General features: G+C 44.2%; 1 protein-coding gene across 9 annotated transcripts in view; it reads left to right on the top strand.

Annotated features, from left to right (window-relative positions):
- Positions 1-25,641, top strand: part of SH3KBP1 (SH3 domain containing kinase binding protein 1) — a 334,334-nt gene that overhangs the window by 167,414 nt on the left and 141,279 nt on the right. For 4 of the 9 annotated variants that reach the window (XM_043570578.1, XM_043570574.1, XM_043570577.1 and 1 more), the window contains 3 exons: positions 5,211-5,314; positions 19,609-19,738; positions 20,298-20,357. In XM_043570578.1, coding sequence (XP_043426513.1) covers positions 5,211-5,314; positions 19,609-19,738; positions 20,298-20,357 — 294 coding nt within the window. Of the gene's footprint in view, positions 1-5,210; positions 5,315-19,608; positions 19,739-20,297; positions 20,358-25,641 lie in introns of those variants that run through there. The other 5 variants (XM_043570579.1, XM_043570581.1, XM_043570580.1 and 2 more) reach the window with 2 other exon arrangements.

Below are 25,641 nucleotides of genomic sequence, written 5' to 3'. Positions count from 1 at the left end.
AACTTATCAGTCTGGGCTCATGAATAATTTTGGAAGTGAACGAATCATTATACAACCTTCAGTACCTGCTGGAACTGTCCCCAACTTGGCCAGTGGAGGCCCCATCAAGCTGCTCTCTGTGTCCTCTTGAGATGACCCTTCCAGTGTTTGAGCACTTCATGGTGAAAGCGTTCGTGGCTGCTCCATTCTCACTTTGTATTTGCTTTGCCCCAGCCTCGGGAAAAGCCGTTATTCTATGGAGACCTAGTTCCTCAAGGACTGCTGTTTAGAGTGTGGAAGGCTCCCCAGGTGATTTCAATATGCAGCCAAGACTGAGAACCACTGGTTAGAGTCCTCTAAAGGGAGATCACCTGTTCCCACAAGGTGTTTTCTCCTAGTCACCCGCTGTTACCCGTTGTCACCTGTAATTAGTGGCACTGATTTGTTGTTGAGGTTTAGATTTTTGTGGGTAGTGTCACATGGTGAGTCAGGTTTAAATGCAGGTCCCTGACCCCAACTGCCCAGAGAGTACAGTTCCATAGATCTTTCCTGCATTTCAACCTTCTGACATAGGTAGGTGGTCCCCAGGCCACATCTGGAGAAAATGCCAGAAGTTACTAACCCTGGAAACAAAATCAGGGGCTTTTTCTAATTTTCTCTTTGACCTTTATCAATGTTTTTTCTCTTGCAGTATGATCTCAGGATACTGCCATGTTCCCTAGGCATGCGGTGAGGATCCATTTGATTAATTCAGTGGGTTCCTTGAAAATCTCAAATGATTTAGACCCTTGTGGTTGCACTGGTGTTCTGTCAAAGGGGATATGAGATGTAAAAAAAAAAAAAAAAAAAGATTGTGTGGGTGTTGAAAGTTTTTAGTTGATCCAAATAATTTTTTCAACCACTGCATTATTTGTTGTTAGATTTTTGTGGTCATTGAATGAATTGGCCTAGTAAAGTTTTCACATGTTGTAAGACCCTGGAAGGCTCTAAATATAGATGAGTGTGCTGTCTGTACGTGGGTCATGGCACCCTTTTTAGTTTCTGCTATGTCATGTTTAGAGAGTGTGAGTGTACTTCATTTCCTCCCTTTCCAACCAGTTTTATTTCATTAAAATATCTGGCAGCTATATCCTCAGTATCCAGCAGCTGTAAGGAAATGCTCCTGATCTGTGGTTTTTCACTTCCTGGTTTCACATTTTAACCATGTCCCACATTGGCCCAGCGAGTCCTTTCTGCAGTCTCAAGACCTATAAGTGAGCATTCTTAAGAACAGTCAGACACGGGAGGTGGTATCTCTGGAGTTGCATCTGCTCGTGAGCTCTAAGACCTCGGGTAGAACACGCAATCTCTGTGTTTCCTTGTTTGTGAGAAGGGGGTTCATTGTGAGAATTCAGTGGGGTAATACATACACAGTACTTAGCAGTGTCTGGCACACAATAAGTGCTCAATAAATGCTAGCTGTTATCATTTTATTAAACAAAGCTGACCATGAATGTAAGGTCACGGACGAATGGGGCCGAGTGAGGGAGACTGAGTGTGCCTGCCTTGCCCTCTGTGTGCCGATATTTCTACATATGAGTGCATGGTCATGCACGTGTATTTCGTGGCCATCATGCAGTATGACAATAAAGGAGAGACATATCAAGTATCCCCTGTGAAGTCTGCCTTATCTATACATTTTTTGGTAAGCCATGTGCACATATACATTTGCACATGTGTCCGTAAAACTTGTGTTTGTTACTTCTTGCAATTACATGTAAGGAGTTAAGTGGTCCGGCCTAGAAAATGCACACAGTGACAAAGGATGGTGGCAATGGCCCTGATGTGAAGGAGGAAGAGCCTGTGTTCTCTCCTCTTTCTAGTTGTTCTAATACAGATTTGTCTTGTTGGCCGTGATCAGCAAGTAGATGTAAATTTCTCTCATGACTCAGTGTATCCCATAGAAAAAAAAAGCCCATTGTAATGTGTTAAAACTTGAGTTCACGTGAACTGGGCCCTGGGTGTGAACAGCTCAAACTAAGGGATCCTAAACCACGGCCTTGGGCAAGTCATACTCGTTTTTCTGCAGTTTATACTGGCTGTTGAAATGAGATGACGTTGTTGACATACCTTCTCAAGGAAGGTCAAGATGGACCAGTAAACATCAGTGAAATGCCAGGAGAGGAAGAAATGGCAAATGACATCCTTAAACTCCCTTAAGTTTTGGATGGACAGAGGCGACTGAGATGCAGTGTCTCCCATTGTCAGACACCCACCTCATTTTTTTCCTAATGTTTGTTTATTTTTGAGACAGAGTGTGAGCAGGGGAGGGGCAGAGAGAGAGGGAGACACAGAATCCAAAGCAGGCTCCAGGCTCTGAGCTGTCAGCACAGAGCCTGACGCAGGGCTCAAACTCACGCGTTGTGAGATCGTGACCTGAGCCAAAGTCGGACGCTCAACCGACCGAGCCACCCAGGCACCCCCGTCAGACACCCACCTGAAACTGGACTTTAGGTTGGGTAGACCTGGTAACAGTGATGTGCAGAAGTTGAGACCTGGAAGAGCAGCAGTCCAGGAATTTGGGTACAAACCTCAGGCTGTGTTGCACAGTATTGCAGGAAGCAGTTAAGTACAGAATTGCCGAGAATTTGGGACAAGATGTGAACAGAATTGGTTCATCCAGCATTGGAGGCGAGCTCTGAACTCACACCAAGGAAATACTGCCACTCACTAGCTTGGTGTCTGTGGGTAAGTCATTGAGCCCCAGTTTTCTCATTTGCAAAGTGGTTGCTCATTCTGGCTCCTTTCTTTTTCTTTGCAAGCCATGTGGTTGGCAGGATGAGATATGGTGCTGGATACCAGAAGTGCTTTAGAAAAGATTGCCCGCTATCCCAGTGCCAGAGGGAAAAACTGTTACTACCTGGGGTAAGGTCGGGTGGCCTTTACCATCAGTACCCTCTGGATATCTCTCTGTGACTCGCTTTTCTTGGTCCTGTATGTTGGCATTGTGTTTTATAGGACTTTATGCCACCAATTAAATAAACTTCTTAGAGGCTTTTAAGAAATGTCGATTAGCCTGGCAGACAGAAACTACGAAATGTGTCATTCTTCCTGATACCAGACAGGGCTTTATGGAAGTCTGATGCAGAGATTAGGTTCAAGAGAAATCTGATTATTCTGTTCCAGGTCTGTTCTGAGTCTGCGGTGTCAGTCTGTTGTTAAAGAAAACATCACTCTCTCTTCCGCCATTTGCGCACTACTGGGCTAGATGCTACTTTTTACAGAGGGTTTTGTGAATATATGAACCTGCATATAACTGTGTTTACCATTTCAGCTAACACTGGGTCTTCAGATGTTATTTTCAAGTCACTTTGGTGAGGGCTGGTGACTTCTGTGCTTATAAATGTTGGGTTGTAGACATTTGTCATGTTTACTTGTTCTGTGTTCAGATTTGTATCTGCAGAGTTTGCTTTTGATATAACATCGAGCGAATAAAAGTCTTAAAGATTTATAGTAGAACTTCATCTTCAGAGGTGTATGTGGGGGCAAGAGAGTCCCAGGGAGTAGGAGATGGGTGCCAAGACTGCTTCGTTGTCTAGACCTCCTCAGATAGGATGAGGGATCTGTACCCTTCACAACACAGAGCGCTGGAGTTGCCTTCCGTCGCTTTGGACGCCATGGAATTGCGGTAGAGTTCTTTGCCCTGCAGACCCACTCTTCCTGACTCCCCACAGGGAGAAGCCATGCTCCGTGGGAGAGCCAGGCCCTCCATGGGTGGCCCTGTGCCACCTGCCAACAGTGCAGCCAGTGCCTGGCCGTTGGCCTGAGAGCTCTGCGTTTGTCCTCGTCAGGACCAGGGGGCTGGGGGTTCTGCGCCAAGGGGTGGAGTGTATTTGTGCAGTCGCCAGAGACGTGATTAGACAAGGTATCGATTCCTAACTCCTGCCCCCTTCCTTCTGTTCGACTCTGTTCTTCCTTAGTGAGGTTTGGGCAGAGAAAAATGGAACAGAGAGAACTAGGCCACTGGCTTTTGAAAAATATTGATCTGTGAGCGCATGAGATGTAGCCCAGACCTTCCCCTTTGTGTGATGTCATGCTGCACAGGGGCCTTAATGTGGCCTGTGATCGCTCCTGCAGGGATTTGCTTTCTTAGGGAAAAGACTAGAAAAGGAAAAGAGTCACTGTAGGCAGTATCCAAAAATAATGTCAGCGTTTCTAAATGTGTTGGCTTGAAGTCGGTGATCCCTTTGGTTTTCTAGGCCATGTGGTGGCAGGAGGGAGCACTGTGAGGTGGTCAGCCTTGAGCAACAAACTTCTGAGCAGTGCTGGTCCCAGTCCTTCTCTTCGGTCCACCTCTCCCCGGCTTGGGCCTCCACTGCTGTCTGTCTGTCTGTCTGTCTCCCCACCCCACCCCCATCACACATACCACATGCATGTTCTTTCTGCCCGCAGTGCATGTCTGTGGTGTGGACACTTGCATTTGTACTTGAACCAGCTCTGAGCCAGGGCCTCCCAGTTGGGCCGCTCTGCGTGAGTGAGATGCTGTACCCTTGAGTGTCCTCCGGTCAAGTGAAGTGTGGTCCTGGCTTTTATCTTGATTTGCCTGGGTTGGCTCTGTGTAAGCAGCCAGGCCTCCTGCTAATGGGTCCCCTGGGACAGAGGGAAGAGGACAGAAGTGGATTTGTTGAACCCCTCTGGGGCATTTGAAATGGCACCAAGAGCAGGCTGAAATCTAATCAGCCTTTGCTTATCAGGACTGAGTTCCACCACGTTGAAAGGGTGATGATTAGTAAGAAAAAGGCCAGGATGCTTTATCTTTTCCTTTGCACACTGGGAAAAATTCCCTCTGCCTTGCTAGCATTAGAAGCAGACCATTCTTTTTACTCTACCACGTCACATCAGCTTTCATTAAAAATCAACGGCAGCAGATACAAAGCCCCACCCACGGAAACGCGTTTAAGGCAACACTGTGCGCCAGCGCTTCGGGGCTGGGGTCTTTGCCTTCTGCACCAGCGGATCGGTTTCTCATCTCCATGCCTTTCGACCCAGCAGCTTTTAAAAGACCAAGAAGCATTGCTCTGCTTTCTACTGCCTCTCTCTGAGACCAGGGCTGCCGGGCGGGCCTCTAGCCATGTCCCAGAGAGCGTATTTGAGACAAGTCAGCTTAATTGCCTGCATGCCTAGGAAGCCTCTCTTTAAAATCTAATTTCGAGACAAGAGCTGTATCTAAATATCTTGCTTTTCCCGTTCAGGCGAGCGACGGAGGCGCCGCTGCCAGGTGGCATTCAGCTACCTGCCCCAGAACGATGACGAGCTCGAGCTGAAAGTGGGCGACATCATAGAGGTAGTAGGAGAGGTGAGTGTGCCACGCAGGGGGAGGGGGGTGGGTGGCCTCAGGTGGGCTGTCAGAACCCACCCCCGGTTGGTCTTGTTGTGGCGGATGTTAGAGCTTAAGGAGACCTTCGACGTTGTCTAGTCGGGTCTCTTCTCAGAGGAAATGGGTTCCCAGAGAGGAACGCCACCAAGCCCATTAGGAGCAGGTGTGGGCCGTTGGAAATTACTGTCTTTGTTGAGTACTTCTGAGGTCCCAGCCTGCTGCCCGGCTTTTCTCCCCCGCTTCAATGGCTAGGAGACTCCTGCCGTCCAGAGTGACCCTGAGCCATCTCTAGAGGGTGAATTCAGTCTTCGTGGTGGGGCACACTGTGGATTCACAGGGAAAGAAAAGCGACATTTATCGAAGACCTAGTATAAGACAGATGTAAGAAGGTTCTTTGCACGTTGGCCCATTGGCGGCCCATCACAAGCACCTCATTTTGTAGATGAGAAAAGAGACTCGAAAGACCCTAGAGGAGTCAGGGCCGAGTGTTAAAGCCAGGTCCACGTGGCTGGAGACCCTAGTTCTTTCCCCTGCACCACGTTCCCTTATTCCTCCTTGGTCCTGGCTGCTCAGAGCCAGCCCTGCTGGCAAAGTGCCCTGCCACACACTGGCACAGGTGTCTCAGACCCAACCCCTCCGTCCTGGGTGTTCGTGGATTTCAGACTTACAGCGTCATCATTCATTCTGATTCAACACATGTACCTGTATATAGAAATGCCCTTCTCTGAGAGCCTTGGTTTCCTGAGTACCATTCGACCTTACAGAACCCCATGATTTACAAAAAAAAAAAAAAAAGGAAGCTAGAAGTCAAGGAGGAGATTAAGTGAACTGTGGCATGGGTCCAAGTAGCAGGGCTGATGCTAGCCACCACATTCCCTGTTCATACAAACATAAAATGAGCATGCGTCAAAGCTTTATATAACTCATTAATGAGGGGATCTGCAAGATGGTATGGTTGGCTCAAAGAGAATTGTGGAAGAGGAAGGTATTTATAATGACTTGAAAGAGAAAATACTTGATTAAGGTTGCTAAGTTGGATGCAAAACTACATCGTGTCCCCACGGGGCAGTAAACTATACCCTTTGAGGTTATCTTTTCTGGGGGATAAGGCACTTGTATCTCTGGCAGTCAAGATTTATTTTCATTGCTATCTGAACAGAATCATTCTCATCACTTTTGCTTTTCTGCCAGTTTACACCCGCACTAACAGAATCATAAATAGTAAATAGGGCATCAAACAAAGATACCTGTCTCTAGAGAATCAGTTACCAGGACTCCCAGTATGGCACCTGGAGGACACAAAGTAAGCACGTGTGCCTATCTCCCACTTTTTGGAGAATTTGTATTCATGTGTCATTCATTCACCATTTTGTAACCCTGTTGCCAAGTCGGGCACACGGGAGCCATTTGTTGAAAGATGAATGAGCAAAACAGGAACGGGCAACAGAGGTGAAGGTTTATGCCAATGGTGAAAGGGACACATTCCTTTTTCCATTTTTTTTTAAATGTTTATTTTTGAGAGAGAGAGGGAGAGCGGGGGAGGAGCAAAGAGACAGGGAGACTGAGGATTGGAAGCAGGCTCTGGGCTGACAGCAGAGAGCCTGGCGTGGGGCTCAGACTCACCCACTTTGAAATCATGACCTGAGCCAAAGTCAGACGCTTAACTGACTGAGCCACCCGGGCTCCCCAAGGGACACATTTCTTAAGACCAAACCCATGGAAGAAATTCCAAGAGAAATAATGAACAGTGTGACTAATTAAAAAAAAAGAATTAAAATTTTGGTATAATTTGCAGCGAGTTTAGCTAAAAAAAAAAAAAAAGAACAACAGACAAAACATTTTGCAAGAAATGATCATAAAAAGTTATATATATCATATATGAAAATATATTAAGAAGGTACTGTAACAATGATAAATGGTAGATAATTGTGTCATAGACCCAAAGCCCACAAGGGGAAAGAAAACTCTTTACCATGAGAAACTGTTCCACACTGCTATTAATGAAATAAATGCAAATTAAGACAATAATGGGTTCCTGCTTTTGAGAATCTCGAGAAAATACTTAGCGGTAAGACTGTGGCTAATACTGAGAAGTGGTGACTTTGTGCATATTTCTGATCCTAATATGAAGCTATTTAGCAAGGTATGGCAAGAGCTGTTAAAATCTGAATTAACAACCTTTGAGCCAGTAATCTTACTCCCGGGAATTTATCCAAAGAAAATGGTTAGCAGAAAAAAAAAAATATATGTGAAACGCATAATTGCTTGTGATAATGAAAAATAATCAAGAGAGGGAATAGTTATGTGAATTAAGTGATATTATCCAGCTAGAAGATTGTGAAGACATTGATTGAGATGGTAAACCCAAGAGGCCTTTAAATCTTTATTTATTACAATACTGTGTTGTGATTTTCTGTTAAATTCTGCTAACCTGAGAGCTTTTCAACAGCAGGGATCTGGTTTTGATCGATCTTTCTATACATGGTACCTGGAATAGTGCCTGAAACCTGATATGTACTTTAATAAATGCTTGCTGAATAAGTAAATGGAAGTATGAAAAGATTCTTTTACAAAATAAATGAATAGATCAGGACACAAATTTACATACACTAGGACACAGCTGTGTAAAATATATCTCCATGCATGTGATCAAAGACTGAAAGGGAACAATAATTGAAAATGCTTGTGGGGGTGCCTGGGTGGCTCAGTGGGTTGAGCGTCTGACTTCAGTTCAGGTCATGATCTCGCACTGAGTGAGTTCGAGCCCCGAGTCGGGCTCTGTACTGACAGCCCGGAGCCTGCTTCAGATTCTGTGTGCGTCTCTCTCTCTGCCCCTCCCCTGCTCATGCTCTGTCTCTCTCTCTCAAAAATGAATAAATGTTAAAAAAAATTTTTTTTAAAGACTGTTGGTTAAAAAAAAATGCTTGTGTCACAGAAGATGGTTTGTTCTTTAGTGTTGCAATAATGTTTTAAGAAATACAAATCAAGATAAGGAGAATCATTAACAGCTTTCTGGGAAGTCGTGCCCACCCTCACCTGCCTGTTGGCTGTAAGGAAGGCAGGTGCGGATCGCTGAAGGAGAGGAGGGATTGCAGGTGTTCCTCTTCTCGCCTAGATGACACAGGGTGCCCTTCGCACCTTTGGTGCTAGTCTCCTGTTCACTCACTGCCCTTTCATTGCTCGGCTTCATGAAGGGCTTGCTGCAAATCGGAAAAAGGAAAAATATGTAGCCTATGATAGTTATGTAAAACAAAATGTAAAGGTTGGCCTTTTAAACCATATTTTATTTTTTATTTAACGAATTTTTAATGTTTATTTTTGAGAGACAGAGAAAGAATGTGAGTGGGGAGGGGCAGAGAGAGAGGGAGACACAGAATCCTAAGCAGGCTCCAGGCTCTGAGCTGGCAGCACAGACCCCGATGTGGGGCTCGAACCCATGAACCGTGAGATCATGATCTGAGCTGAAGTCAGACGCACAACCCACTGAGCCACCTAGGTACCCCTATTTTTTACTTTTTTAAAATTAGTTTATTTTTTTTTTAGAGAGAGAGGGCATGAGCTGGGGGAGGAGGGACAGAGGGAGAGAGAGCGAGAGCAAGAGAGAGAGAGAATCCCAAGTAGGCTCCACAGTCAGCATGGAGTCTGACATGGGGCTTGATCCCACAACCCTGGGATCATGACCTGAGCCAAAATCAAGAGTCAGACACTCAACTGACTGAGCCACCCATCCACCCCTAAACCATATTTAAAAAATTATATGATCAAAAATTAAATTCCCCATTATTCCATTTTACTTGTAATACTGCAGATTTTTGGCCCTTGTCACTGTATAATATAAACTATGCCTTTTTATGATGGATGTATAAATGTCAGTGGGTAGTTACTCTCTCATTCTACTGAAAGCTAAAGATAAACATCCCAAATAAATAAAAGCTCTTCACTGACAGGAACAGATTGAGGTAGGGCCCTAGTATTAGCTTTGCAATACTATAGAATCAATCAATCCCTTCATCAGTAAAAATAGAACAGATGATGTCGTGTATGTGCATGTAAATATGTTATATTCTTATTGATTGATTTTACAGTATTGCAAAGCTATACACACACACACACACACACACACACACACACACACAAATGCACACATACCTTCTTACCCCAAAGGAAAAAAAAAAACCAAGACAACTCAGATTTTGTTTTTGGAGGTAGGGACTGCTGTTTTTTTTTTAAAATGTTTTATTTATTTTTGAGAGAGAGAGAGAGAGCAAGCAGGTGAGGGGCAGAGAGAAAAAGGGACAGAGGATCCAAAGCAGGCTCCGTGCTGACAGCAGTGAGCCCGATGCAGGGCTCGAACCCACAAACTGTGAGATCATGACCTGAGCTGAAGTCAGGCTCAACCGACTGAGCCACCCAGGCATCCCTGGACTGGTTTTTTGAAAAAGGTTGAATCAAGTAGAGAATCTTAAAACAGGATATTTTATAGATATAAATTAAATTAGATATATATCTTATTAACACAATTAATTTGATTAAGGTAAGTAATATATATCTTATATAATTTTACCTTAAAATAAAAAAAAAATGTGCATTCATCTGCCATTTGTCATCTGGCTCATAGGGCCAAGGTGTTTTCCTTAAATATGGTTTGCTGGTTTGAGTTCTAGCCTGTCTGCATCCATAGTGCATCCTCATGATTTCCTTCTTTTATTTTTAAATGGATTGACAACACTCCTACTAACATTCTACAGCCCACTGCCCCCACTCTCTTCTAGTTATCTCGTCCACACCTGATTTGGCGGTTTGGTTTTTTTAACTTTCAGATTGTTTGCCATTATCCCTGTCACCACTCACTTTCTCTTCACACTTAGGTATTTTTGAGCAGTGTGTGTGACTGAATGGTGGGCTAGCAGTCAGCGCAACGGGCTTAGGCAGGTGGGTAGACACAGCCTGACCCTCCTCTGGCAGGAGTTGACTGCCAGCCCGGAATGCTCAGCCCAGACGGAGTGGGGAAAAAGCAGGGTTGTCCGGGCTGAGTGCACCTGGCAGAGTCACCTTGCTCCAGAGAGCACTTAACATGCCTCTGCCTCCTGGCTAGACTTTGGTTCTGCTCTCATCATTAGATCCATCTCTGTGAACCTAAAAGGACCTGGGCTTCCAGTTCGAAAGGGAAAAGAGCAGACTGAGTTCTTGGGTATAGATATTTTTGAGGAAATCACTGTAAATGCACACTTGCGTCATTTTTGTCCACAGTGGAGGGGACTAATAAATACAGGTGAAATTCTAATTCTAAGACCAGAGATGGCATATAGACAAGCTCATCAGGAGAAATGGCATTTGAGGGCTCTGGGGTTTCAAACCTGGCTTGTTGGCCTTTTTTTTTTTTTTTCTTTTTTAAGTGCATTGAAGCCTCTTTGTTTTCCTGCCTATGTCATCTAGAGCCTGGGAAAGGAGCCACTTTTCCTCTTGGGTTGGATGAACTTGGTCTCAACCAGTCTCTCTCTCAGAGATAACTTGGTTTGGTTTGTTCCTTGTGGTTTGTTTTTGAGGTATTTTTCACTGGTCCCTAGTTAAGCTCCCTGGAGACCAATGGCTTCAATTTCAGATTAAAAATCCCCAACCTGGCCTTATAGTTTGCAGAGATGCTAACTTGGACTTGCAAGAAACTTAGGCATTTTTTTAAATTTGAGAGACAGAGAGAGAGCACAAGTGGGGGATGGGGGGCGAGGGTGAGAGAGAGAGCGAGAGAGAGCTCAGTGGGGAATGGGGGGCAGAGGGGGGTGAGGGCGAGAGAGAGAGAGAGCGAGCGAGCGAGCGAGCGAGCGCACTAGCCTCTCAAGCAGGTTCCATGCTCAGCCGCAGCCCGAAGCTTGATCCCACAACCCTGGGATCATGATCTGAGCTGAAATTAAGAGTCAGGAGCTCAATGGACTGAGTGACCCAGGTGCCCCAAACTTAGGCATCTTCTTGCACCCACAGCTGAGGTTGCTTCTCTCAGCTAGCATTAAACAGGCTGTTCAAATTCTTCAGAACTTTGTAAATCAGACAACCTTTGTGGGTATGGATGGGCATTTATGATAGTGTGAATTATAAGAAGAAATATGTATATCTGGCCTTTCATTTCTGTCACAGAGCCCCTAACACTCTTGACATTTCCTAAAAGAGTGATAAAGGTGTCTTTTGTTATGTTAATGAAGTAACTTTTGCAAGACCTAAGCACTGGGGCTGGCTGCCAGTGGAGCCAATGTGTGTGATGAGAAGGTTGCAACTCTCAGTCCCACCCACTGACCTTGGGGAGGGGAGAGGGGCTGGAGGTTGAATCCCTTGCCTGTGGCCCGTGAATTAATCAACCATGCGTGTGTAATGAAGCCTCCAAAAAACCCGCAAAGGACAGATTCAGAGAGCTTCTGGGCTGGTGAACATGGGAGATGCGTGGAGAGCGGTGCCTGGAGAGGGTACGGAAGCTCCACGCGCTTTCCCCCGTGCCTTGCCCTGTGCAGCTCTTCCATCCAGCTGTTCCTGAGTTAGATACTTTTACATTAAGCCTGTGATCTGCTGAGTAGGATGTTTCCCTGAGTTCTGGGATCCGCTCTAGGAAATTAATTGACCCTGAGGTGGGCGTCATGGGAACTTCTGATATATAGCCAGTGGGTCAGAAGTACAGGTGACAAGCTGGACTTGAAACTGGCGTCTGACGTTGGGGGCAGGGAAGAGCGCGGTCTTGTAGGACTGAGCTCTTCACCTGTGGGGTATGAAGCTGTCTCTGGGGAGATAGGGTCAGAATTGAGTTAAATGGTAGAACCCTGGGCTCATGTCTGGAGAATTGCTTGTTGGTGTGGGGAAACCTCACTCCCCCCCACCCCACCGCCCCCCCCCCACACAACTGGAACTGGGTCCAGGGACCCAAAATAGCAGGTAATCCTCATTTCATTTTTGGTGTAAGAACTTTGAAGACTTGCATATGAAGAAAGATGCCTTTTGTTTTATGCTTGCCCATGAGAAAGGAAATTCATTTAATTTTTTTTTTACATTTTTATTCATTTTGGAGAGACCAAGAGAGCCAGAGCATGAGCAGTGGAGGGGCAGAGAGAGAGGAAGACACAGAATCCGAAGTACGTGCCAGGCTCTGAGTTGTCAACACAGAGCCTCACACGGGTCTCGAACCCATGAACCGTGAGATCGTGACCTGAGCCGAAGTCAGCAGACACTTAACCAACTGAGCCACCCAGGTGCCTCGAAAGCAAGTTCATTTAAAAGTGGATTAATTAATAGGTGATCAAAGCATACCTAAATTCTTACCCATTAACACACCCCTTGCTTTAGAAGGGTTTGTTATGTTTTCAAAAAAAAAAGATAACATTAATATAAAAATTTGTTGATTAAAATTCGAGGACCCAAAGAGCTTAGGCTGCTCTTTGCTCATTTCTCCCAGTAACTTTGGGTGGACATGACTGATTATGTAATGTGCAGAGATGATAGAGCATATTAAGGTGAGGGAAGCCATGATTAGAACAAAATGTGATTATATTAGAATCATCAGCATACAAAACAGGCTACAGCTGTATAAAAGCAACATGTTTGCAAGTTTAAATGTATTTATAAGAGGTTTACACAGCTATGGGATTTATCACATATTTGAGTGCTTATTCTCTGTGACAGACAGGGATTCAAAGATTTGTTGAACAGAATCTCTGCCTCGACACATGCTCAGTATAGTCAGGGAGGGTAAGACGCATACAGCTAAGAAGCTAACTAATGACCCAGGATGGTACTACAGTGGTAAAGGATGGCATTGACAGATGAGAAAGATTTAACAACTTCTCCACTCACTGAGGGTAGAGAAGATGCTTCCTAGAACAGGAGGAATTTCAACAACGGGGCACGTGGAAGGTGAGAAGTATTTGGATTAATTCAGCAAGCACAGGGTGTATTGTGTAAGGTGCTGGGCTAGTCTGGAATACGGAGGATGGGATATTCGTAGAGCCTTGCTCTGGAGTCCAGAATGACCTGTGAACCTCCCAGCACACGTGTGGAGTATAGGAAGCAGAAGCTGGCCGATGTGGTCAAATGCGGATGACATAAAAGTGACGGTGCCTCCCACACTGAAATTTTAAAGGGGTACCCCCATTTAAAGGTTTCTTACAGGGGTGCCTGGGTGGCTCAGTTGTTTAAGCGTCCAACTTCGGCTCAGGTCATGATCTCGCAGTTCGGGAGTTTGGGCCCCGCATCCAGCTCTGGGCTGACAGCTCACAGCCCAGAGCCTGTCTCGGATTCTGTGTGTCTCTCTCTCTGCCCCTCCTCTGCTCATGCTCTCTCTCTCTCTCTCTCTCTCTCTCAAAAATAAATAAACATTAAAAGTAAATAAAGGTTTATTACATATAGATTTTCTAAAATTGACACATTCCCACAGACAATTTTCTCACCTGGGAATAGTGACAGGACACCACACTTCAAGATCTTGATTCATCAGAAAGGTTATCTTACTGGATTAATTTACTCTTTGCCCATATTTTCAAGCTAGAGTGATAGTAAGGTCTTAGCATAGAGTCATTTAGGAATTTGAAGGCCTGTAGTCAAGCCCGTAGCTGTTTTGAAGGATAGAACTGTCAAGTTTTGCTGAAGGATGTCCGCAAAAGCCCTTTCCACTGTGAGGAACATCATGGATGTTGCTCTGTCTCATTGGGCAGAGTTTGCCGAAGTCTTAAATAGAAGTTGTCCGTCTTCTTAAATCATTTCCCTTTGAATTACTCTGCAGATTTCTCTTTTGAGGGGGTCCTTTCATGTGTAATAGGCTTCTTCTCAGAAGAACGAGGGGGTAAAAAATCACCTTCCTATGTATATGGAACGTTGTGGCCTTGCCAGAAAGATAATTTGACAATGCACTACACAGGAGTGTGGGGGTTGGGGGAGTGGGGATTTAGGACGTAGGTAACAGTTGTTTATATTTGGCATAACCAGCTTTCTATGTCTCCCAATCAACAGGGATGGTTATTTAAAGCAATTAAAAAGGAAAATAATGTAGGTATTTATGCCTTCAGGGAGTGGTTCCTTTAAAAATATTTTTTCACTAATTCCACTCATAGAAAAAGGTGTTTTCTAGAAACACTTCGTATTTTTTCAGCAATGTTCAAAAGGCAAAACTGTGCATTAGAACATTCACATGAAGTTCTAGAGAAGGTAAAATCAATCAGGTGATAGAAATCAGATGAGTGGTTGCTTGTGGAGGTGGATTGACCAGGAACGGGCACAAGGGAATCTTCTGGAGTGATGGAAATTTTCCGTATGTTGATAGAGGTGAGGGTGACACAGGTGTTTGCACTTGTGAAGACCGATTTACTGGTACTGTTACGATGTGTGCATCATACGAATTATACCTCAATTTAAAAAAAACTTAAAAACTCTCCAAATATTTTTCTAGTGTTTTAAACATCTTCAAAATACTTTTCCTTACCTCTCAAAGATAGGAGAAAGGGCCAGTGTGGAAATTCTCACTTAATTATTTCTGAATAAATGTTGAGATATAATTAATGTAGAGCATTGTATTAGTTTTAGGCATGCAAGGTAATGATTTGATACATGTGTAGTGTATATTTCGACGTGATTACAGCAATGGATTTATTTAACATCCATCACCACAGGTAGTTACATTTTTTTTCCCATGATGAGAATTTTTAAGATCTATTCTCTTATCAGCTTTCAAATATGTAATATGCTACTGTTAACTATAGGCACCATGCTCCACATTACATCCCTGGGATTTATTTGTCTTGTAACTAAAATTTTGTACACTTTGCCCACCTTCATCTATTTCACGTACCCCCAGCCCCTGCCTGTGCCAGCCACCAGTCTGTTCTCTGTATCCATGAGTTTGTGGGTTTGTTTTTTAGATTCCACATATGAGATCATATAGTATTAGTCTTTCTTTGACTTATTTCACTTAGCATAATACCTTCAAAGAACTAGGAAGAGAACAAATGAAGTGAAAGGTTGGTAGAAGGAAGGCGAACACAAAGATCAGAGCGTAAATAAATGAAATGGAGTCTAAAAAGATAATGGGAAAGATCAGTGACACTAAGAGTTGATCTTCTGAAAAGATAAACAAAATAGACATCATTTGCTAGACTCCCCCAGGAAAGAAGAGGACTCAAATAAAATCAGAAATGAAAGAGGAGAGGTTACAACTGATAACACAGCAATACAAGGGATGGATAGAGACTATTATGAGCCATTATTCACCCACAAATTGGAAAGCCTAGAGGAAATAGATTCATATAACCTATGAAGTCAGAACAAATTTTGAGGAAGTGTTCAGTCATGTTAAGGTGTGGGCCTTTCCTTAAAGCTTGACTCTTCCGTTTTCCTTCCTGGAAAGAACGGTAAAACGGCTCTTGGAACGATGGAGCTGACCTCATTTGCCTGTGTGCCTCTCCCTCCCCTGTGACTCCCACACCCTTACCCCTCCAGCGTTCTTCTCACCCAGCTGTGGGCTACGAAGGGTTACATGCATGTAAAAAGCCATAGCAGCCCCTAAGCGGCACCCTGAGGTAGACTTTAAAGCACTTTAAAGTCCCTTCCTCAGTACGGTTGACAGGTCAAACTTGAACGCTGGTAAGCGGAAACTCTTCTTGAATAGCTGTGTACCCCAGACCGCATGGTCATCTTTGTATTCGCAGGCATCCTCTTTGGTGCCTTACGCATGTAGATCATGTGTATAAAATTGGCTGGAAGTGCTGAAAGTCACCCCGCCACTTCCCCAGCTTCCAACAGGGCTAAAAGCTCGAAGTGGCCTCCTTGGGCAGTGAACCCACTTAGAGGCTGGTGATTGTGAAGATGTGGGGATTGCAGGGCCCCCAGCACAAACCATTGAAGTTTCTTTCTCAAACACTGCCAGGAGCCAGCCACCCTGTTCCCAGCTCCGGGCCGAAGATGGGGTTGGCTCTCGGGACATAGCCGTGGGCTCCGGAGCTGGCTGGGTCGGTCACAGGGACACGGGGTGGGCGTTGTTCTCAGCCTAGAGCCAAGGCCTGCAGAAGGCCGTTGATATGTGTGTTAGTGTCGGAGAAGGTGGGTATCGGCTCCCCTTCGTTACTCTCCTTGGGGCAGAAATTATAAGCCCTCGGTAACATCCACAATCCACACTTTATTGCCAAGGGACACATTTCTACATTTCTTTCTTTTAAATAGACAAACAAACATAAGCAAGCTTGGGTTCTAAGTGGGGGGTGCACAGGGTCTGTATGTTCCCTTCTTTGTTGCTTCTCCAGCACAGTGTCTTTGTTTTGTTCACCACTGAATCTGCCCCAAGGTCCTAGGGCAGCGCGGGCGGGGAGCTTATGAAATGTTGGTCGGATAGAGAGGGGCACACACACTTGGGCCTGGCGGCACTTAATTAAGAACAGTGGCTAACACAGTCATGTCCCATGTCCAAAAGACACGTCCCACAGTTTTTGTCCCTTTTGCTCCTCACAGTAGCGCAGGTCCTTTGGTCGGCGAACCAGGGCTTCATAGACCCCCATGGCGGGTTTCCTCGAATGATTTCCCGGCGTTTTGTTCGTTTATTCATTCAAAGTGTGAGGTACTGTGCTCTACTCTTTGACTGACGGAATGAATGTAATCACTCTGGGCTTCAGTGTCCTCATCTCAATACGGGAGGTTGAACTCTAGAATACTGCTGAAGAGGAATGGTCGGAGGGTGAGGATCATTTTTACCCCCCACCCCTCACCCCGTCTCTAGCCTGGATCTTGCAACTAAAGCAGCAGGGTAAGGGAAGAAATAGCACTGAACGACTCTCACCGGTCCAGGGGCCGGGCAACCCGCCCCGCCCCCACTGCCACAGCGCCAGTGATGGGGAGCGTACCCCCCAGGCAGTGAGCGGTGGTTTTATTGCCCCTCCGCTCCCTGCCTGCGTGGCTAATGATAGACCTCTGCTCTTTCCCTCTTGGCCACTCCTCTCAGACTGTGCCGTGACATGGATACAGGCATCTGGGCGTGTGGTGAGGTGAAGACACCCCTGTTTTCCCAGCAGGCGGCTGACCAATCCCACACATCAGGAGTACTTCCTTCAGGGATCTCAGGCTGGAGCCGCCTTTTACTGGGAACGGAACTGTTTTAGATACTGTCAAACCGAAATGAATGGAGTTGGCCCGGCTGCCCTGCGCTGTCTGTCGGGGATTACGCTAGGGACTGCTCCTTTGTGGTCTGTGCCCTCGGTTTTTCCTCCTGCCCTGTGATTCTGGGAGAAAGAAGGTCGTTTTATGGTTTCTTATTCAGGACAAGTACAAAGGACCCCCGCTATAAATCCGGTGACTATTTATATTCAGGCTCATGGCGAATTTTCCCAACCATCCTAATCCTATAAAAAGCTCCTTGAAAGAATAACACATATCAGTTGAGTTGGCATAGTAACGTGGAATGGTTTCAACTGAAATGCTGTTAAATGCCACGATTTGGTATTGAATAGTCACTGGGACAGTTGTACATGGATGTCTGGATGCTTTCCCGAAGATTTCTGTGATCACGCAGATATAATCGCCACTGTGCAAGCCTGTATTTCATGAGTTCCCTAACAAATGCTCCAAACGGCATTCTCGTTGTCTCCACTGCACAGGTCCTGTCAGCTCCCCCCTTTCTGGAGTGTCTCACGCACCCCCTTCTCCTACTTACATCTATCATTCATCCTCTTCAAGGCCAACCTTAATTTTAATTTTTATTTTTTTCTCAAAGGCTTCCTGTAGCATCCCAAATCTCGGTGAGCTCGACTTTGTGTAACCAGTCTGGTTTGTGCTGAGTCATGGCATTTTCCCGTCTATCCACTGCCCATTACTAGCTTTTTGTCACATCAGTCCTCTCCCCTCTTTCGATCACGTGCCCTCTCTCCCTTCGTACATTGTCAACTGCTTGAGGGAAAAAACAGCGATGCCCTGTACAGTTCTGTGTCCCTAGCCCTTAGTGTAGAGTCGTAATACATTTGTCTTTAACACTGAATGAGTGTATTCATTATCCCCATTGTATAGATAGGAACTCAGGGTTTGGTTTGGTAGGAAATTTGAATGAGGTCAGACAACTGCTAAGCTTCAGTAGGATTCGAACTGGACTTTTGACTCTAATATCCCTTATCTTTTTTGTTTTAATTGTTTTAGCTGTTAAATTGTATTTGTCAGTTTGAATTGGTGATATATGCATGTGGTAAAAAAAAATTCCAAAGGTTCAGGGTCTCTTTCTGTTATATCGCCCACACAAGTAACTTAATGCTTGCTTCTTCTCAGAATGTTCTGTCACTTTCCTCCAAGAAGCCATCTTGGTGTTCTCTTAGTGGCTCCATCACAAAATCTTGGAATGACTTTTTACCTTCCTCTTGATCGTCCCAGCGAACTGGTGTCTCAAGACCAGCTCATACCTCAGAGGGCCTTCCAATCCATACCTGCCTTCTGCACTGTCACTGCTCCCCCAGATCCGGCCTCACTCTCCCAGCCAGAGGACTCCAGTCTGGCCGCCCTCCCTGTCTCTCTTCACCCAGTTGCGGTTCTTCTCAGGGTTATCTACAACCCTTCAGAAACCTGCAGGGAGTTCTCCCTTCCAATTGAGTTTGTAGCTCAGGGCTTGTCAATTGATTTCGTTAGGTCATCTAGTTAATTTGGGTAGTCTGGGGAAGCCATGGTCAGTTGTTAAATAATGGTTTGAAATGCATAAAAATGAAGCCTACGTTTATAAAGGGAACCATTGCAGTAGCTATCAAGCTATTTTTGAAACAAATTTTGATATGATAATCTAAGTTTAACTTCTTATTTTAATTAATATATAATTCCCTACGAACACATTAAATAACAAGGTCCCCAGCAGGTTGGTAACTATCACCACTTCATAGTACTGATGGGTGCAAATGATGTCTTGAGATACCCACACCATCTGTGATGCGATATGAATATGTCCATGAGTTGTTTGGTGACCAGTCACAGGTCCGTCTACTCTTATTGTGTTACCCACATTTTGTAAGCAAAGGAAATGCCAAATTTTAGTTTGAGGTTAGCAAAAACGAAGTGTTAGTTATTTTCCACTTGTGTTTATGGGCCCCAGGCTCAGCCCCCCGCCCCGAGTCTGAATCTCAAGACTCCATGAGGTTGGTGATCTCATTCCCTCTTAACTTGTAAACTCTGGGTCCTTCTGCTCTCCCTGTGTGGGCTCTGCGTTGTGCACCATACAGGTGGGAGAGAAGACTGGGAACCACAGTGTCTAACCTGAGTCCTGCATCTCTGTTCTTGTGTTTGCATCTGTGCAGGTAGAAGAAGGATGGTGGGAAGGCGTTCTCAATGGAAAGACTGGAATGTTTCCTTCCAACTTCATCAAGGAGCTGTCGGGGGAATCGGATGACCTGGGCATTTCCCAGGATGAGCAGCTCTCCAAGTCAAGTAAGGAAGCCCCTGATGCAGGAAGGGAGTGCGGGCACCCACAGGTGCTGCTCCAGCCACCCCTCTGTTCTGTAGCCTGTGCCGAGTGACAGTGACAGAAGCTCACGAGTACACTCTTGGTTATGCTGCCTTAACCCCTGTGGTTTAGTAGGTTATCATTGTAAAGGTGTGAACTGCACACCTTTGTGAGTGTGCAGATGCACACTGTGCATCTCTGGATGAGTGACCGTCAGCCTTCATGCCGTGGTCCTATTCCCCTCTGGCTCCCATTACTGTGCTTCCATACACTTCTAAAGTGTCACTCCCTGCAAGTTGATAGTTATTTTTTAAATGAACCAAACGAGACTGTATTTCTCACCGTCCCTTGAGCAACTTGGAGAAAAATGGCACGCCCACACACACAAAACCCGCTGGTGGTGAGAAGGGCTGTGCTCGGGACGACTGCATGCCAGGTTTCTTACAAGTATGACAAGACAGCGGAGAGTCCAGCCCCACCTTGGGTGAGCATGCGTGTCTTTCTGCGATGGTGAGAACGAACTCCAGGTCTTTCTTTCTCCAGGGCCTGAACCTCTCCTCCCTCCAGCTTCTCTGCTGCCCTTTCCAGCTCATGGAGCAAAAGGTCAGGACCGGGAAGCTTTGTTCTCCCAGTCGCTAACCCAACTTCCTACGTGGGCGTCTGTGTATCTCATGTGCCGTCTTGAGCCAAGGTCATGGTGTGAATGTTGTAAGCGGCTCGACTGTGTCATAGTGGTGCGCCACTCCCTGGGGTGGCAGACTCCCCTTTTAAACCCAGTGCTGTCAAAATAATACTAAAACATCTTTCTTTTCCATTTGGGAAAATCTGACTTGAGTGGTGCTCCCAAATTAGTTGTGTCTCTTTTATTTAACCAGTAGCACGATGGACAGGTTCCCGATTTGGAGGTAAAGCCACTTCTGGAGAAGTGCTCGAGTGACCTTCTTCCCTTGGTCTCTCAGTAGCGTGGGCTCCTATGGCCTGTCATTCATAGAAACAGCAGATCTGGCTGGTTGGCTCATAGGCTTCAGCTATACCCTTTCCTTCCACTGCCAGAGCCAGGGACCCCACTCCACCCCACCCCTGAACTCCGTTCCATCCTAGGGTCTGTGGTAGGAAAGATGGGAGGTGATTTTGGAGCAAATGAAGCATCTTGCAGCTCCTGCTGCCTTCTCTGGCTTGGGGTCAGGTGATTCTCTGCTTCCCAGTTGCACCTGGTAATTGGGTCCTACAATAACAATACTGTGCCTCAAGGATGTTGTAGATTAAATGGGCTTTCTAAGAGGGAGGACCAAATCGGATCATTATACCATTATTTCCATGGGGGAGTGTGTTATGAGTTCTAATGGCAATTATGTACATAAACACCTCGCCCATATAAGGCTGTCCGTAAACGGTCACTTTCATTGTTAATCCTGATAAAGCCTGGGATGTAACCAGTTTATATATTGAGGCTGCTGCATACCATTTGGTACCCTGCTCACTGCAGCGCTGTCTCTGCATGTTTAAATTACTTTGGGACTCCTTGGCTGAGACAGAAAAAGAGATCTGGAGAGGTATCGGATAACCTGTTTGGGAGACCCTTGACCTCTCGGTATCCTGCCATTGTTAGCTATGCTTTCAGAGCTGAAGGGTCAGAGAAGTAATGCCTTTTGTATTTTTGGAATTACTGAAATAAACTGTCTCCTCCTGCTCTGATTTAATAATATGGACTTTTGATCCTGCCTGACTCCCTCAGCCCAAAACACATGGTGCTGGAATTTCTGGGGTAGGAGGTTAGGAGACTCAGTGGAATGGTCTCTACTGGTCACCTAGCCTTCCTTCACATACTTGGCAGGGGCTGTTTCTCTTGGAGAGACTTTTCTCCCCAACACTCATTCAGTTGAAAGCCCTCCATTTCAGGACTAGGAGAGCCCCAAATTTCAGCAGCCACATTTAGTTACCTCAGATTCTGTCCCTTGTTGAGGGGGTTGTGAGGTCCCTGAAGAGGCATGGTCTCCTAACAAGGATGGATGCTTCTGAAAGAACTACAGAGCTTTGGCAATCTTCCAGTATGTACAGTTAGGACAAGAGGGCCCATCTCTCCATCTCTCCATCTGTCCGCCCATATCTATCCATCTTTTCTCCTTCCTTCCTTCCTTCCTTCCTTCCTTCCTTCCTTCCTTCCTTCCTCCCTCCCTCCCTCCCTCCCTCCCTCCCTTCCTTTTTTCCTTTCTTCCTCATTTTCTTCTATTCCTCATACATCCAACCTTTACTGAGCCCCTGTTATTACTAAGACACTGCACAAGACACTGAAGATATGCAGAGACAAATCAGATGGGGTCCCTGCCTTCAGTCAGCTCACATTATAGAAACTGGGTGCAGAAACCAGTTCAGGGAGGTGCCCCATGTGCTCCATGGGTGGCTGAGGAAAATGGTATACAAAGGTGGAGAGACCAGTCCCATCGGGATGTGGGGACAATGGTGGTCATAAAGGACTTCATAAAAAAGCAGATGTGATGATAACGTCCCTGTGGCTTGCTGCCTTGAAGCAATCCCCTGAAAGAGAAAGAGCATCTCTCAGTGTTCTCATAGGTTTTTCAGTAGCTGTTTACACTCTGATGATAAAATGTGTATCAGATGGTAAAATGTATAAAATGTAGATCAGATCACACACAGAAGTTATGTATACTGGGAGGATTTGTTTAAGTGGAACCTTTAGCTTTAGAATGATCCTAGTTGTTCTCTACTGCCAGAGAATGGCATCAGTAGTTTCAATGTGCTTTATTTTAACTTTTTAAATTTTAAAATAATTACAGAATCACAGGAAGTTGTGAAAAAAAAAAACTCAGAACTGTACAGAGAGATCTCACATACCCATCACCCAGTTTTCCCCGGAGATAGTATCTTGTGTGACTATAGTAAATGCCTATTTACTTTTATCATAAAACTGAGAAAGACGAAGGTATGGCTAATGCACAAGAGACATCTAGGTTTTTACTCTGGTATGAGCTAAGCTGTATTTAATCAAGGTCTGTGTTAGGACAGCCCACTTAATATTCCTAATGTTTGTGCCATTTTGGTAATTTTTAGAGAGGCTGGTGGCATCCTAAAAATCCTCTTAATTTAAATGCTACCAGACATCATGGTGAGGTTTCTTAAGAGACAAAATCTATGTCCTGGTTCATATGAATAAAACTTTGTGTACATTGTGTCCTTGTATATCTCTATCTTGCACACACACACACACACACACACACACACACACCTATATGTGTACATAATTATTTGGTATTTGTACTCTTCATATTTCTATTTCTAGAAAGTATTTGAGCATAGTTATTAAGTTGAGTTTTGTCAACCTGTGATGAATGTGATAGAAGAGACCTTGCATTGTATTTATGCGGAAGAGTGCCCGGACAGCTTGACACATGGCAGGGGTTCAGTAAGCTCTTGCTGAATCCTTTGTCACTCGAAGGTGGCATTTTCATCTTTGAATGACAGGTGCAAGGTGCTTGAACTTGCTTTTCTTTTACCCTGATGTATTTTTATATATGGTGGTTGCTTATGAAAATCTCTGAACTTTAGATCTTTGTTCAGGGTAATCTAATCTGTCAAGGAAAGAGTTACAGCAGTTGGGTTGGTTGATATGTTGGTTTAAACCTTTTACCTCAGATAAGAAAATTCATAGCTATGTAGTAGCAAAAACTTGCTGCATACTTAAACTTGAAAATACTGTTATATTTTATAGGATTTATGAAACATTAAAGGTACTTTTTCAGATATTTTTATAAACTTGTTATTATAGAGAATTTCTAACATACATACAAGTCAAGAGAATAGTGTAATGAACCCCTGAGTGCTCATCACCCAGCTTCAGCAGCTATCGGCCTTTGGCCACTTGATTCTATTTATACCACTGCACGATCTTTCCCCATATTATTCTGAAGCAAACTCCAGGTATCATGTAATTTTATCCATAAATATTTCAATATGTATCAATAAGAAGGTGCCTTAAAATACCCTATCGCACCTAAATAAATAAATAAATAAATAAATAAATAAATAAAGGCAGTTCCTCAGTGGAATTACAGGTGCAGTCAGTGTCCGCTTCCCCTCAGGATCTTTTATTTTTAGTACAATTTGTTAGTTTGAATGTGCATGCGAAGGAGGTACATGCATTGTGATTTGTGTCTGATTATAATCAGATTGTTTCAAGTCTTTCTAAACCTATAGATTCCTCTCCATCTCTCCTTTTTTCCTTGTAATTTTTTACTGAACAAACTGATGTCCTTTGTCCATTCACTTCCCACTGTAAGTCTTTGCCGATTTCACCTCTGCTATATCATTGACTCTGTGTTCCTATAAGTTGATAATTAATATAAAACATTTTTTCCCCCAAACTTCATAGATGGTGATGGGTCATCTATATGGAGGCTCATAAGGTCTGGCTGTCTTTCTTGTTGAATGTTAGCAGCCACTGATGATTATCACCCAGATCTGTTAGGGCTTGCAAAGTGAAACCAACAAGGAACGTTTTAAAAGAATGAAGTGGGCTCCCATGTAGCAGACTAACGGAGAAAAAAATTTGAGTAAATTAGGTTTTTTACAAAATAAAACATCCCAGTAGTTGTAATAATAGTGCAGGCAGGATCTTATGTCAGGGATGGAAAGGAATTTAGCCATCTTCTGGCCTGGTGTCAGATAAGAACACTAAAGTCTAGTGAAACAAAGTCCTGGGTGTGGCATGGCTTATGAGTGACACGGCCGCAGTCACATGCAGGCTTTCCACACACACTTTGGTATTGCCTTTATTCTGGCCTGCAGTTTCCCCTTTCACAGAGCGTCTGACAAATTTCAAATTGTAGTGGAGTTTAGCTTATTTCTTCTTCTTATCACGGATCAGGATTAATTACCTTTTCATTTTCTGCTTTGCATGTGCTAGTATTGACTAAATAATGTAAAATGTAGCTAGTCAGAAGTTCTATTGATGTATTAAATTGTAATCAGAGAATATCCTTAATCCATGACTTATTTGGGCTGAGGGGCAAATCCAGATCTTACTATTGTCCGATCTCATTTTCAGACAAATTTTGCTTCATATTTAAGGCATAAACATATATTTTCTTGTTTCTAACATCTTTTTTAATATTACTGAATTTCTCAGATTCTAAAGTAATTGTTGTAAAACTAAAAAGTATTCCTGTTAATTTTCTTTAAAGAGACATTGTTTAGCTACAGAAACATTTTCAATTATTTTCCATAATTTTCAGAGGGAGAAAGTTTGCATTTCCATTCTATAACCATTAACAGCCATGAGATTTCAGTTTGAATTGACTTTGTTGTTTTCCTAATTCCTTAATTGGGAACGTTAGATTCTGATGCTTTAGTGACTTGTGAAGCTAAGACAAAGATGGAGACAGCCTTTTAAAACTTGGGGCACACCACTTTCATGATACACAAATATCGTATTTCATTAGTTGTAAGAAACAGATTGTTCTTTTTTGTTTTGTATTTTCTGTTCTTTTTAATATTAGATGGTATTTGTTTTTTGTATGATCTTCTGTTAACAGTGAAGGGCAATTAACAAGTTGACGGAACAGTTTCAGGCAAAATTAAATGCTACGATAAGCGTACGATTTTGTGTTGAAATTCTAAAATTCTTCCTTTTTGCAGCGTTTTCTGCAAAATATTTAAGTATTAATATTTAATAGTGATGCTAGAGGATTTCTCCCAATAAACAGCACTTATATTCATGAACTTTCTTCCAATTGCCCATCTCTTTTGCTCTTTATTTTATTATTATTATTTTTTATTTGAGAGAGAGAGAGAGAGAGAGAGAGAGAGAGAGAGAGAGAGAATGAATCCCAAGCAGGCTCCATGCTTAGCAAAGAGCCTGATGCGGGGCTTG

The sequence above is a fragment of the Prionailurus bengalensis genome, chromosome X (assembly GCF_016509475.1).
Source record: "Prionailurus bengalensis isolate Pbe53 chromosome X, Fcat_Pben_1.1_paternal_pri, whole genome shotgun sequence".
Taxonomy (NCBI): Eukaryota; Metazoa; Chordata; class Mammalia; order Carnivora; family Felidae; genus Prionailurus; species Prionailurus bengalensis.
This window is presented reverse-complemented; position numbering and strand designations above follow the sequence as displayed.